General features: G+C 35.4%; 2 protein-coding genes across 7 annotated transcripts; both read right to left on the bottom strand.

Moving 5' to 3' along the window:
• LOC133727355 (uncharacterized) lies at positions 1-7,987 on the bottom strand. Of its 6 annotated transcripts, XR_009855131.1 has the most exons (7): positions 7,920-7,987; positions 7,710-7,786; positions 7,420-7,498; positions 7,079-7,220; positions 6,913-6,990; positions 6,666-6,826; positions 5,655-6,288 (listed from the first exon to the last, which is right to left on the bottom strand). XR_009855131.1 is itself a non-coding variant. In XM_062154947.1 (6 exons), the coding sequence occupies exons 3-6, from the start codon at positions 7,181-7,183 to the stop codon at positions 342-344; spliced, it is 525 nt and encodes a 174-aa protein (XP_062010931.1). In that variant the 5' UTR covers positions 7,184-7,220; positions 7,710-7,786; positions 7,920-7,987; the 3' UTR covers positions 1-341. The 6 variants fall into 6 exon arrangements, 1 of the variants encoding a protein (XP_062010931.1); XM_062154947.1 differs by lacking the exons at positions 5,655-6,288; positions 6,913-6,990; positions 7,420-7,498 and adding exons at positions 1-541; positions 4,042-4,100; XR_009855133.1 differs by lacking the exons at positions 5,655-6,288; positions 7,420-7,498 and adding an exon at positions 3,945-4,100.
• A 1,367-nt stretch (positions 7,988-9,354) lies between these two features.
• LOC133720504 (uncharacterized) lies at positions 9,355-14,873 on the bottom strand. The gene is given in 8 exon segments (XM_062146838.1): positions 9,355-9,688; positions 9,786-9,958; positions 10,188-10,239; positions 10,331-10,563; positions 11,110-11,752; positions 11,839-12,727; positions 12,729-12,807; positions 12,809-14,873. Coding segments are annotated over 3 exon segments (1,752 nt in total). The 5' UTR covers positions 14,296-14,873; the 3' UTR covers positions 9,355-9,688; positions 9,786-9,958; positions 10,188-10,239; positions 10,331-10,563; positions 11,110-11,752; positions 11,839-12,541.
• Positions 14,874-15,692: the final 819 nt, after the last annotated feature.

Raw genomic sequence — 15,692 nt, 5'->3', positions numbered from 1 at the left:
TGTTCTTTACAAACTTGAATAGCACTAGCTCGGCTACAATGATTAGACAAAAACTAATCCAAAGTTTGTCTTCCGTCTCGAACTCCTTCTTCACTTGAACTATCACCAAATATGGCTCTCCTTTCTTCACAGCTTCTCTACTGATCTCTAGAGAATTTATGCATATGAAAGATGATCAAGAACACTTATACATGGAACAAGTGCCTTTAACCCTTATGACCAAACCAATCTCAAGCAAGCAAGACCTCCAAACTGATTCTTACGTCCTTGACTTGTGACTGTCCTTCTTTCTCAATATATGAATAGGTGTCGAGCAAAACACAATCAAACAGATTTCTACCCTAATTAGACTTTAAATAGGAAAGAAATTTTAATACAAGATATCCACCAAATCCTAAAATACTTAGGAAATCAATAATACAATTTGGCACAAAGAAAAATATCTTTAAATGAATAAACGATATTAAACCCATTAAACCCGAACGATTCTTTCCCTTTTTGTATGGGAATGGCAACACACCAAGTTGATCAAAATTTGTACCTACACAAGATGAACATCATAAATAATTAATGAATGCATAACTATTAAAAAGTGTTAATATTCTCTTAAGCCGCTAGGTAAAGCAAAGATATCAGTACATACAACCAATTGAATCTCTTGGAGATAACACTCCATGATTAGCTTAGTGTTTTCTAAGGCTTATCAAGGGAAGGGTATCCTCCCACCCCATGAATGAAGAAGTCACATTGACTAAACTTGACAAACCTCTTTTAAGGGGAGAATTTCCCTTGCTATCTTCTTTACTTACTGCATCTAAGACAATCCACCTTGGCTATTACTCATAACTTTTATGAAAATCTTGTGAACAACTCACTTTATGGTTGAATGACATGACATAAAAAGACGAATAGATTTCACCATTTCCAAAAGTCGTAGTTCCTTGAGATCTCTTTCCAGAGTCTCTCTTCACCTCCTATTATTTCAAAGCACTCTAATTTCTCCTGAAATACCCAAAACTACAACACTATCTTTTTGTCCTCGCTAAATACCTCTTTCCATTACTAAATGTACATACTAGGGAAATCTCAACTAAGTTTGGCACTATCGGCTGGGCCCCATCGGTACTCCCATGTACTATGCCATGGGCCGGGTTCACGACCCACCATGGCGGGGCTCATTTGGGATGCCACCCCGGGCACCCAGGGCCCTGGGCAAGGCCAGCACAGCCCAACTATTTACACAACAGGAGGACTGATATGGCATCAGAAGAACGTGTGTCCCACATCGAAGATGGGGGAGACTCCTTTCACATGCTCGAGTATAAGGGCATTAGCACAACCACCTTTTACGGGTAATAACTCCTTTGTCCACTATTTACTTGATACACATCTATATTAGTTTCTCACTCAAGCATCGGAGAGGCGTAAACCGTCCGGTACGGTTTACCCCTCTAAGCGTTTGTTCTCGATACAGGGTTTAGGAGTTGGATCGGTACCCCAGACGGTATAGCATTCTGTGTGAGGTACCCGGAGAAAGCCACCAGAAACACTAAAGTTTCTACCATCTATGGCTTACCACAATTATAGGCAAGCATCTTTAGCAATGCTAGCTATTTTTGAGTCAAATTTTAGCCAAAATAGCTAAAAAGTTATTTTGACTAGCCACTTTAGAAATATGTCTGTATCAATGCTCTCTATTTTAACTAATTTTGAATTTATATTATTTTTTAAATGAAGATTAAATAGCTTAAATGTATTTATAAATTACATAAATAACTCAAAAGGAATGTTTTAAATTATAGAGAGCCTCATCTCGCTCTCTATATTTAGTAGCGAGATAGCTAAAAGTTATAATGGAGAGCCACTTAGGAGTCTGGTGCAGCTGCTAAAATAGATAAAAAACTAAACATGCTCTCTAAAATAGCTAAGGAGCCAAAATAGAGAGTCTGCTAAAGATGCTCTAACCCACCTTGTGTTGTTCTACATCATGCTTGTTATCTCAAAGTCAAGAGAAAACTCACCATTATTACTCTCATACATTGCAATCCAGTGCTTTTCCTAGATGGACTTAAACCATGCATAAACATTGCTTTTAAAAATGTACAGTAAGAGTACATATTAAGTACTGAATTTTCAAGGCCACAAACTGTAAAGGCAGTTCATATTTTTTGTTAATTAGATCATGCATGAACAGATGAGCTATACATCATAGGGTGAATGTATCTTCAATTTTTTATGCAGCATTGCAACTAAACCATTTATATGTAAAAGAGCTTGGAGAAGAATTGTACCTAAAGGTATCAAAATTTAAGGTCTATGTAGCTACATAATTCCATAATTCTGTATATCATGGTATCAGATAACATAATTTAAAGAGAAAATTAGAAAGAAAAAAAAAACCCAAAAAATGAAGCTCCTATTAGGAAAAACTCATTCCTATATTTTCTTTTAATCTACACCCATTCACATAATTAAACCTTCGTTATAGGTTTTAAGTCTATTACGATTTTTCATGTTTTTTTAGTTTAACTATTTTACCCTTATGATTGAATAGGTAAACTGTTCCTCAACTATAGCTGTTGACTTTTTAGTAAAATATTCATTTCACATCATTTACTGGAAATGAAATAGAATAATCCAACACCCTTGTCATTAACTTTCACTTGCTAATTTTGGTATTTCTAGATGAACCATAGGCTTAACTGTATAATTTTTCCTATCGTACGTACAAGTGTTAAATATTATGTGAGTTTTAACATAAGCAAATGATTTAGGTACCTATCATTTAGGAGTTCACAATTTGTACCTATCAATCAGGGAATAACTTAGGTAGAATGAATCATAGGTAAAATTGCATAATTTTGTCTATCATTCAGGTGTTAAACATCGTGTGGGTTTTAACATAAGCAAATGATTTAGGTACCTATCATTTAGGGAGTTCACAATATGTACCTAAATCATTCAGAGAATGACTGAGGCACCTATAATTCCAGCTTTTGAATGTGGAGATTACATAACCTCCAACCCATGAATTGATTTAGATTAGGCTTTTGAATGTGGAGATTACATAATCTCCATTAATGGTGGAGCTAGGATTTTAGAATGGGGTGGGCTAAAAAAATATTTTTATAAAAGTTTACTAATTCTTTTAATTTTTTTAAGTTTTACAAACCAAATCTTATATTAAAGACATATCAAACGATCAAATAGCTAACTGGTTAAAAAAATGAACATTATAACGTTTGATAGAAACTTGATAACGGAAGTCTAAGACAAAAGAACATACCTACTCAAATTATACCTTACGCCCTTGAATAGAAACAAAATCTTTAATTATTGAATCTGTATCATAATTCTCGGGCAACTCTTTTTTAATGTGGACAATCATGTTATCAGCCAAAAAGTCATTCTCCATCTTGTTGCGCAATATTGTTTTGATATGTTTCATAGCTAAAAATGCTCTTTCTGTAGGTGCTGTAGAAACCGGCAAATAAGTGACATGATGATGCTCATTAGATGCAAGTGGTGTACTGCTATTATGATCTTCTCTTATTTTCTTGAGCCATGAATCAAGAGTTTTTGCTTTCTTGGTTGGTCGATTATGATCAGACATTATATTTAAATATGCAACCATCACCAATTGACAAATGCAATAATAAAATCAAAAGTTAAACACAAACACTACTCTAACAATTCATTAAACGATAAAACGAAGAGCCAACTGATCAGCAAAAAAAGCAAACGCATAATCCCAAACCTTAATTGAAACAGAACAATCCAATCTAAGAACTGATAAAGAATCCAACAATACATATGGAGTCAAACGTTGGTCAATAAAAAAAAATATATACCAGTAGCATGTACACCTCTTAAACAAAGTCAGCAAGCTAAATTAGTATATTAATCAAGTAGCAATAGCGCGATAGGACTCAAATGGATTTGATTAATCAATTGTGAACTAAAAACAAAAAATATATGAATTAAAAACCGAAGAGGTGCAAAAGATCATATACCCAAAAGAAATAGAGGATAAACTTATACCTGAAGAATGAAGAGGGAAAACGGTAGTCGATAGAAGAACCAAAGCTTTTCGTCTGGGTCTGATTGATTTTGGAGAAACAGTGAGAGAAAAAAGAGAAAAAAGTTGACCTAGTTTACCTAAAAAAGCAAGCTTTTTATGCGACTATACCTCTTAAAGCAGAATAGAAAAAAAATCAAATTAAATACCTCAAGAAAATAAATAATATATATCTGATCAAAAAAAGAAAAAAAATAACATATGGACTAAGTTTAATAACATATGGGCTAAGTATAGAAATTTGGCTAATTTTTAATATTTAATTTTTTTAACTAAAATTAAGCTACAAAGTAATGTTTTTTCAAAATTTGGGGTGGGCTGTAGCCCATCGGAGCCCGTGTGTAGCTACACCTTTGATCTCCAACCCATGTATTGATTTCAATTGCTGGAATCAAGAGTTGATTAATTCTGGGCGATGTCTTTGCCCAACCGTTTCAAAACTTGTATCTGCAGAAAGTTTGGAGATGGTGGCAGCTTTAGTATTTCTTAACAACTATTAATAGGGTTTAGGGCTGCTTGTTCCCTGGCAGTACAGTTACATCTTTCTCCTATTATATTCGAGTCAGATTGTCAGAGTTTAGTTTCTGCTATTGAGGCTGAGGGGGGAGGAGACTTCATCCTTGGGTCGTATTATTGAGGACATCAACTTTTCTCTTGGGATGTTAGTTGGTTCTTCCTTGAGACATGTGTATCGTGAAGCTAATATGGCTGCCCAAAATTTAGCTAAATTAGCTTTACATTCTTCTGTTAATCTTTCATGGAGTGGGCTTGTCCCTCCTGATATTAGAAGCTTTGTGGCTTCTCATTGTACTCTCTGATTGAGTAATATAATTTGGTCGTCTTTCTCCTAAAAAAAAAACAACTATTAATACCCATATTTATCCTATTTAATAGTTTTTTCTTTTTTAGCTAAACCTAATTAATAGGTTTGGGTGTATATTAAAACAATCTTATAGATGGGTTTAATCTAAAGGGAAATGATCAGTTACCCAATTTCAGCTTAAAAATTGCCCACTTGCTCCACTAATAGTTTTTTAACCCCATTTACCCAAAACACTCTAAGAGATTATTTCCCTAATACCCAATTAATTCTTTTTTTATTCTTTTTATTTATTTTTGGGACTTTTTTGCCCTCTCCTTCTTTCTCACTTAGAGAGAAAAGTCATCCTCCACCTTGTTGTGCTCCGGTGACCAGTGGCCGGCCGCGGACTCCGGCGACCGATGACCGGAATCCGGCAACCGTTCACAGGAATCCGGATTCCGGCGTCTGAATTTATTGCCCCCTAATAATATCCAGTAACCCTATTATTGCCCCCCCCAGTAATCATATTATTGCCCCTCAATACTCATATTATTGCCTCCCAATAATCATATTATTGCCTCCAATAATCATATTATTGCCGTCCAGTGAATTGTATAAACTCCCAAAACCAAAATGAATACACTTCAGGCACAATTGATCAATTTATAATCATATTATTGCCCCCCAATAATCATATTATTGCCTCCCAATAATCATATTATTGCCCCAATAATCATATTATTACCCTCAAATAATCATATTATTGCCCTCAAGTGAACCAAAATGAATACAGTAAAGACACAATTGATCAATTTATATGTTCAATTGTACATGTTCACTTTTTTTTTCCTTCCCCATTCTCGGAGCTCAGAGTATACAAAAAAGTGCTCTGGGCACCAGATCAGATCGACTAGGGACGAAGAAACTCGATATCGGACCAGAGCGCCCAGATCTTGAAGCTTTAGGCTGCGATCTTCTGCTCCAGCACCAAGCACCGCTGCTCCATCGCCCCCATGCTCGCGAGCTTCAACGCCAGCTTCTGAGACTTGTTCGCCTACGATTCTTTCTCCGCCTGAAAACGAATCTGGAATTGATCAGGATCAGTGGGATGGTAGAGCAGATCAGGGCTGTTGGCGGGTGATGGTTCTTTTCTTGCTGGCTGGGGGTTAGGATCGGTGTGTCGGCGTAGATTCGGAGGTGGACTGGAGTTGATGGGATCGTGGTGACGTTGCTTGGCTCGGCGCAATCTGGCCCGATATGGGTTGGATCCGATCGGAATTTTTCGATCTGCGTTTGGGCTTTTGATTCCGACATGGGGAAGGGAATGGTTGGAGAGGGTGACGTTTTTCCACTGCGTTGCGGGGATGGAACGAGGTTGACCGCGATCCGGCGAGGAGAGAAGGAAAGTCTACGGTGAGAGAGAGAGAGAGAGTCTGAGAGGATAGAGTTAAATAATAAGGGGCAAAACTGTCTCTAGATATTAGATTGGGTAAATAGGGTTAAAAAACTCTTAATGGAGTAAGTGGGCAATGTTTATGCTGAAATTGGGTAAGTGGTCACGGCCCTAATCTAAAAGGTGTGTGTGAATTTGGGTGTAGAATCAAATTCCCCTAATTTAAATCATAAGCATAATGGATTGGAAATAAAGTTTTGCTATTTATAGATATAAACATCCAAACAAACTGTAAAGGAACAATGTTATGCCATTTTCTTAGGCATTCATCATTCCATCTTTCACGATAGTTACAAAATTGAAGACATCAATTAAGTTTTGGATCGCGTTACCTATAATGTGGCTGCTGCATTTCATGATCTCGGCAGATTAGTAGTAGTTGACTCCGTGGCTTTTTCCTCATTTGCTTTGAGCATGAGGGACAGGCTGCATAGAACCATGCATCTTCAGGCACAAATCTGGTTAACGTTGTTCTGCAAAATACCAGCTTGTCCTGAAATGTAAAGCAGGGTATATTTATCGTTGACATATTTATGGATATGAATAGATTGCTGAGAAAAAAATATAATTAAAAGTTACATAGTTCATCAAGTTTGTCAGGCGATGATGCAAATGATTCAGCAATTCGGGTCAAACATACAGAAGCATGCTCCAAACCTACAGCGATAACAAAGCGCACATCCTCAATGGAACAAAAACTACTCATGATGGCTATTAACTTTGAAACTCCAAAAAATAGAAGTACCTTAGCATCATGATATTGCAGAAGATTTGTCAATAATGGGACATCTTCCATCACAATGTCAGTTGCATCTGAAGGAAGTTTTGATCTCTTAACATCTGTTTGCATCACAAAACTCCAATTTGAAGTCTTGCGAAACTCCTCCCTGTGATTCATCACAACCACAAAATCAAACACTTCATAAGAATACAATAAAAGTAACGAAGCATTGACACTACAGATATCAGATTCTGATATGAAGCTCAATCATAATTACACAACAGCACAGCCTCATTGCATGTCACCATACAGAACAGTTCCGATTCAAGAATGTTGCAACCACTAGATAAAGCAGAGAGCAATACAATTCAAAGTGTAGGGGACATGCAAGGGAGATGCGCTGCTCCTCCCAGCCAACCAAAAGCTAATCCACCTTCAGGTTAACTGAGGAGGTAAGAAGAAATATCCAATAAATTTCTAAACTAATCCAAATCAAAATTTAAACCATGATTGATGCTGAACAATTACCAGTAGAGGAATTTGAGAGCTATAAAATTTCCTTTCCTTTGGCTTGGTGTTTCTTTTCTCTTTTTAGAATTAGCAGATTTTTTCATAAAAGAAAACAAACCCAAAAACAATTGCGCCTAAAAATTACCTTCACCCGTAGATTTTTGGCATCTGCAGCTCCACCGTTTTCCCCAATCAGCCCAACCACCCGCCCAGAACCTCTGTCTGTAATCAATCAAATACAAATTCCTCAGAAGAACCAAACTTTCGAATCAAATAGTGGACAATCAAACCAATCAACCCCAACTCTCTGTCAATTCAACTCAGAAATGAAAGAAACCGATCAAATTAAACAGACCCAGAACAAAAGTTCAGAATATTTGTGCTCTGAAGCTAAAAACCCCATCAGAACACACAATTTTCTAGGGGTGGGCGAAAAAACCCGGAAGCCAGAAAAACCGGCTCGGACAGGCCGGTTCGGTCTGGGTTTTACAAAAAAATATGCTAAATCGGGCCGGTCCGGTTCACACAGTTTCTGACCCAGTCCGGTCCCGGGCCTGGATTTTGAAATATGTAAAAGCCCGTTGGGCCCGAAGTATTAGTTAATATTTCCTTCTTCTATTTTTTAACCCAGCGCCATTCACTCAATTGCCTCTTCTTTTACTCGCGGTCTTCTTTTTTCTCTTTCTTCTTCAATTTTTTTTTCCTTCTTCTTCTTCGTCAGTTCCTTTTTCTCTTCCCCTTCTTCTTCCTCAGTGCACAACCCCTTCTTCTGCTAACGCCATCTTGATGAGGATCATCTTCTAACGGCACCAATTGACTGGATCTGCGTCGCCGGAGACCCACATCGGTGATGGCTCACTTTTCCTGCTCGATTTGGAGGTGGGCTTTCGGGTCAACCAGTAATAGATCCTGGAGTTGGAGGACTTTCTGCATCTTCTTCTTTATTTCCATGTAATTAGCGCGGACTTGGTCCAATTTCTGGGGGATGGAGGTGGATTTGGTATGGGTCTGGTGGATGTGAGGTTGTAGAGGAGGAGAGGAATGGGATGGAGGGTTTTGCATGTTGGGGGCACAGATCTTGAAGAAGATTAGTTTGTTTTTGGTGCGCAGCATTTTTTTTTTTTTGAAGGCCTATTTGGGCTCGTAAGCCTGGAAAACCGGCCCGAAAAATTACGGTCCGGGCTTACTTCGGGCCTAGCTTATAAAAAACACGTTTTGGGCCCGGCCCGTGCCCAGCCCTACAATTTTCAACTAATCACTTAAAAGAAAGAAAAATACAACCAAATACCATACCTGTTCCACTTGATTGGGTTGAAATCTTCTCGTCACAAACTGGACCCAATCACTACAAAACTGGAGAACACACATAACAAATTCAAGAAAATCAGCTTGAATAAAACACAACCAATACAAAACAGCAAAGCTCAATACCTCTCTCTTTCTACCTGTAACGATGAGGGATCAGATCTCTCTCTCTCTCTAGATCGTTCTGGCACTCTCAGTTTGACGCGCTCTCTCTCTCTATCTCTCGATGATTCTAGATTCTCGACAAAAAAAAGACAAACCATTTTGTAGTTGATATATTTAAGCTACGTCAATAAAAGCAGGGACAGCTACGTCATTTCCCACCCCCGATCTCAACTCACCACCTCAACTCATCTTTAGTACATGCTCTCCCCAAAAACCCCCCACAGCAATTTTTTGACTCCCAAAAAACACCTACAGCAATTTTGTGATTCAAACCCAAAGTCAGGGATAGCTACGTCATTTCCCATCCCCTAATGAACAATTAAAAATAGTAACCCCAACTCATCTTTAATATATACTAGTAATAGTGCCCGCGCTTTGCCGCGGGATTTGTTGTTGCTAATAATTTACAATAATGACAGAATGATAAAATGAGAGAGTTTCATCTCTCTAAAATTGTTTGGTTTACATTGTTTGACAACATCAAGTATTGTGGGAACTTCCCACTGGGAAGCAGGGAATGCTAAAGTAAAGGAATAGAAATGTTGTAGCAGCTGTCCATCATTTTGCACATAGAAAACCAAGGCCTCCGTTGTCAAGTTTACTGACAATACCATTTGTAATTGCAGCATACAACTTGGCATTTTCACCTGCAGCCTGATGGAGGAACATCGTAAGGAATATTGGATGGAATGAAGCATACTGAATCACGCTATTACATTTAATCCTCACTTCTGGCTGCAAAATTACATACCTTCTATGCCTTTTTTTTTATCTAATAATTCATCAAGAATATTCGGTGTTGGACGCATTGCTCACAACATAATGTAAACATTGGAGGTTGATTTTTATATCTCGCTTTTATAGACTCATTCAACCAAAATAATGCATTGCAGTGACGACATTTGAAAATCTTGTCTCCAAAATCTGCATAACTTATATGAGTTCTTGTAAACCACATATAGATAAATAAATAAGTGGAAAATAATCAATAGAATGACAAACTAATAACATAGCATTGTAAAAATGGTTTACATATATATGAAAGAAAAAAAATACATATATATGAAAGAAAAAAAATATATATATATGTATAAATTTATTGAAAGAATGTTTGTTATGAAAATTTACGTTTAAAACAATAAATAACCATTACCACTTCTATTTCTTTGATATGAAGCTTGACCAACGCTCGATGCAGTTGAAAGCTGAACAAAATTAGAAAGATTACTGTTTATTATAATGCGCTTTTACTACATTTTGACAACTAAATGAGTTATACAAATGACAATGTCTTACATTTTTTTGAGTGTGTTCACGCATTCTACGTGTTCTTGAGCATGATGGACCAGCTTCTGGAATACTAATAGAAGTAGATGAAACCGTTGCAGCATTACCAGCTCTTTGCTTTTGTCTTTGTTGCTCTTATTTGACGAATTAGTTAGAGGTTTAAGAAACAGCTGGATCCTCCTCACTTTCTTGTCCACCCAAAAGAAGATGTACCTTCTTTTTTCTTTGTCGTAAGGCCATATCTGAACAGAGATTGAATCATTGTTAATATACACCAGACATGTTAACAATACTCAAAGCATCGACTGATTATATACGATTCGTAAATGTTTTATAATATAACAATCAATTGCATATGAAAATATTACACACTAAGAAACATAAGAAAGAAAGAAAGAATCAACTCAATGAACACCTCAAAAGTCTTAAACATAATTGAATCATTTAAGATGGGAACTTGGACTTGGACAAACGAAAAGAATAATAATTTTGAACTGCTTTCTTTAACAGGAGCTTCCATAAGAGATGAAGATCTGACTTTTAATTGGCAACAGGATATCAGTATAGACACTCTTCACACGTCCTCTACATATTTTAATAACATTGCATCTTTCAAAAAGGACAATAGCTTCTTAAAAGATGCCAAAGAATTCCAATAACAATAAGCAGCATTTTCATGCTATGCTTCACTACAAATCAGATTATTACTAATAACAATATACATAGTACATAGAGTTTTTAAAAAAATCAATTTTAGTGAAACCTGCTCATTCTAATATTAAGCTCACCTTTCTTGATGAATTGCTGACTCATTATCAGCTGCAAGCATCTACCATTAATAACAGAAGCGTCATTCTCCATTAGCTGCAATCCAATTTGTCTGGCATTATGTTTAAGCTTCTTCTCTTTGGAAATCGAATCCAAATGCTTCTTCGTCTATTCTAACAACTTTTGCAACGCCTTAGCATGCTTCGCATGCTCTTAAATGGAATTTTCAAGTGAATCCAGATATATCCTCTTTCCAATTGTTCCTCTAGCTGCTTTTAGGTTTGCGATTTTCACTCTTCTGCTGACTTCTCTGTTGTATTGACCAACTTCTCCCTTACTTCCATAACTTTCCCCAGTAAGGCAAAATGATCTTTGCCTTTGTTTGCTCTTTCTATGCTGTGTTACTATCAAGAATAATAGATCCAACCGACATTAAATTTGATAGACAAAAGAGATGAGGAACATAATTTATGTCAAATGGAGAAAGTGAATTACTTTTACTGATAGAAAACATAAACAATAGAGAGATTCAAAAGTGTACAGAGGAAGAATTAGAAAGGCTACCTTTCTTGGCAAGCAGTGGTTCCAAACTGAGGCTTGGTAAAGTTGTTGCCTATGAATCTATGATGAACACATCGAGAGCAGAGGAGGGAGGAAACACATCTGTAACGATAAATCAAAGTCGATCAAAATTACCGAAAATTTAAACAAATAAACAATGGAATTGAGAAAGTTAAGTAGATGATTACCGGAGATGAAGTCGTCACGGCGGCGATCGTGATGCTCTGGAAGCAGTTTTAGCTCACCGTTGTCAATTCAATGCAGAAGATTTCCCAGGCCGCCTGATAATCAGCACAACAAATTAGTCGACGGAGAAATGGCTGTAGCAGGAGATAGATGTTCCCAAATCCCAAACTAAGAGAAGGAAGTGCTGGGTTTCAACTTTCAAGTTTTGGTGCAACTAACTTGCACACGTGTAACCTGATTCCTAAAATTTGTCTTTTATGTGCATTTTCTCATTATCAGAAATCATTGCCAGTGCCCAGTATTGTTCAAGGTTTAGCTACTGCATTAACTCTCCACCTCCATGATCAAAATACTGATTGCTTCCTCTTTGATGGATCAATTCCTGCGTATCACATTTGTGTTCTGCATACATAAAAAATCAATGCTCAATCTACAAAACCAAATAACCGCCAAAAAAATAATCTACAAAATCAAATCAACAATTTTACCATGATTGTCCTACTCTTGGGCTTCATTTTCCTGACACCATTCTTCTATTCTCGATTAGTAGTTTGAATTCTTTTCATAGCCATTTTCTCATTATATGGACAAAGAGGTTTTCTTTGATTATTTTTTTACCATATAGTATATATGATTAGTACTGTGCAAATTATATAAAGGAAACATTGAGTAGTAAACGTTACAAAATTTATGAAGAGGAGGATTTTACAAATTCTGTAACACATCTTTATATACAATGTTTTTAGTATATTTGTTTGGTATATCATTGTTGTTATTTATCAAAAATTTTAGACCATCTTTTGATGTAACTCTTGATAATGCGACGTATAATTGACCATGAGTGAATACAGGTTCAGGTAGATATATGCCTACTTGATTTAATGATTGGCGCGCCTTGACTTTTGTTGATTGTCATTGCATAACATGGTCTAATTGGAAATTGACATCTTTTCAAAATGAATGGCCATTTTTTTTTCAGATGCAGTAAGAATAATTCTAGGTATGAAAATTTTTTGTCCTGTGTTATTTCCTGTTAATATTTTTGCTTCTATCAATCTATCAAATAACTTTGTTATTATTAATCTCGTACCATTGCATAAGCCAGAGACTTGATTCAAGTTTCTTAATAACATGATGGGCATTCCAATTTTTAAATTCAATTTGTGTGAAGGTAGTCCATTAAATTCAAGTTTATTTAAAAATTCTGTAGGATATAAAAGATTCATATTTTCATTGTTTCCAGAGTTTAACAAAATGGTGTCCGAACTTAAATAAGTAGTTTTTTCACCCGGTAATAAATTTATAGCATAATCATTTATATCCCGAACAGTTGAATTTCGTGGTGTAACAATAGCACGTTCTTTTAGATAATCAAAGTTATTATACTTAATGTTAAAATTTGGATAAGTTGCAAGGAAAATTGATTCTATTGGATTTGTATAAGAGTTAATGAGTAAGTCGTCCGGAATTTCGATCCAAGATGTATCTCTATCATTTGTATCATGAATTGAACGTGTATGACCTTCTCCGATTTGCAATATCCAATTTGCAAAAGTTGAAATTTTCTGTTTTTGCTCTATAGTTAAATCATTTTTTGATAATCTCATGTTTTCTGTCAAATTGAATATTTTAAATGATGACCACAGATATGAACTGTTTAATGAAGCTTCAATTATTTGTTCTTTAGTTCCTCCTGGAATGACTGGTAAAATTTGTCTAAAGTCTCCACCTAATAAAAGAGGTTTACCACCAAATGGTTTATTTGTTTGCGTACTGTTAACATGTGATAGAATGTCACGGAGAGATTTATCTAGTGATTCAAAACAATGCTTATGACACATTGGAGCTTCATCCCAAATAATTAAATCTGTTTTTTCAAGTAATTTTGCAAGATGAGTGCCTTTTTTTATTGGACATATTGAGGAATTAGTCAATGTGAGAGGTATTTTAAACCGAGAATGAGCTGTTCTGCCTTTTGGAAGTAATAATGATGCAATTCCAGATGAAGCAACAGCTAAAACAATTTTTCCTTCAGATCTTAGTTTACTTATTATTGTATGCCACAAAAAAGTCTTGCCAGTTCCTCCACAACCATGAACAAAGAAAATACTTGATTTTTCTTCTTCAATGACTCTAATAACTTCATTGTAGACAATTTTTTGACAGGTATTCAATTGGCTCAGAAAGTTTGTATGTTGATGCTTTAATGCAAGACAATCGTAATCTAATTCTTCTCTTAATAATCTATTATTCAACTCTGACATTTTATTTGCATCAGGTAGCTGTAGTTGATGATCTTTTAATGAACTGGATGAAATGTTAAATAGTTGTTCTAATTCAAATAAAAGGCTATTTTTCAATTCTGACTCTGGTACGATTAGATTTGGAATTCCGGATTCAATTCGAAGTTTGTATAAGATATCATCACACATATTTGACAAATGTGAATCAAATAGCATTTGAGGATTGGCAACATCACAGAACAAAATTATTGTAACAAAAAGCTAGCGCATCTCTGAAGCTGTTGCAACATGTGAAGAATTTGTTAGTGCTTCAATCCATTCTTTATCATCACCTAACAAACCCAAAGCTCGACATGCGTCTTGATAAGAAGAATGTATAATGCCGTTTACTGTTCTTATTGAATTGTAATTACAACAACCTTTTTGAATATTTAATAGCATTCTCATAAAATATAATTCACCTAATGCAGGATGTATGTGTGCTATTCTGCCAATGGTTTGATATTGTTTTCTTGGTGCCCAAAATTTTTTTCTATTGTCCCATACAAATTTAGTTGGAAATTCAGTGTAAGTTAATTCTCGTGCTTCTGGATAAGTTATATTTGCTTTAAACCATCCAGTGAGCGTAGTATCTTCTGTACTTCTATATCTTATTATTGATTCAAGAGAATCAGTTTCATTGAAAATGATATTTTGTTTTAAAGGCATATGAATTTGTAAATGTTGAACTGAAGGATGTCTAGAATGAATTTCATATTCAAACAATCTCCACACAGATTCATGAGGAGTTAGATAACGACAATTAAGATAAGTCTGAATTTCATCATTTAGATTTTCATGAAACATAATTCGAGCTCTATCTGGACCTTTATTTATATATTTAAATAAATATTTGATCAGCATAGATTGGGAACATGATTCAACATTGATATGAGCGTTATATCTCAATAATAAATTAGAATTGTATGGTACAACAAAATTATTGCCGATATGTACATCATCTTTTACTACAAATCTTGTGTCGTCATCACGACGTCTGTATGTTGGTGGCATATTTATTTCAAATGTAGTGTTTGTGTTGTATGGTTTTGGAAAAAATTTGGAACATTTTCCATCTCGCATGCAAGGAGATTTTGGATTTATTTGTCCGCAAGGCCCATGAATCATGAATTGGCTAACAATTTTAAAAAGTTCTGGATTGGCATCTTTTTCTGGTAATTCAGCTGAGATAATAGAATCTATATCAGTCGCTGTATAACATTTGTAATTTCTTTTCAACCAAAATAGCATATGGGCATGAGGGAGTCCTCTCTTCTGAAATTCTACCGTGCAAACATCTGTATTGAAAAATGAGAAATGAAAATTTAGATATACTTATTTTTGGCACATTTATAGAATTAAACTTAAGTTAAATTTCATGGAAATAAAATAAATTTGACAAAAAAATGAACAAAAAAAATATGTACAGTGAGGTTTTTTACACTAACGGACTTACCTGCTTCAATTTCTCCAAAAGGTTCTCCGGATTTAATATATGTAATCATATCATTTAATTTCAATTTAAAAATTCTTGAAATTATGTCAGGCCTATCTTCTTGTTTATATCCAGGTGT

This window comes from Rosa rugosa, chromosome 1 (genome assembly GCF_958449725.1).
Source record: "Rosa rugosa chromosome 1, drRosRugo1.1, whole genome shotgun sequence".
Classification (NCBI taxonomy): domain Eukaryota; kingdom Viridiplantae; phylum Streptophyta; class Magnoliopsida; order Rosales; family Rosaceae; genus Rosa; species Rosa rugosa.
This window is presented reverse-complemented; position numbering and strand designations above follow the sequence as displayed.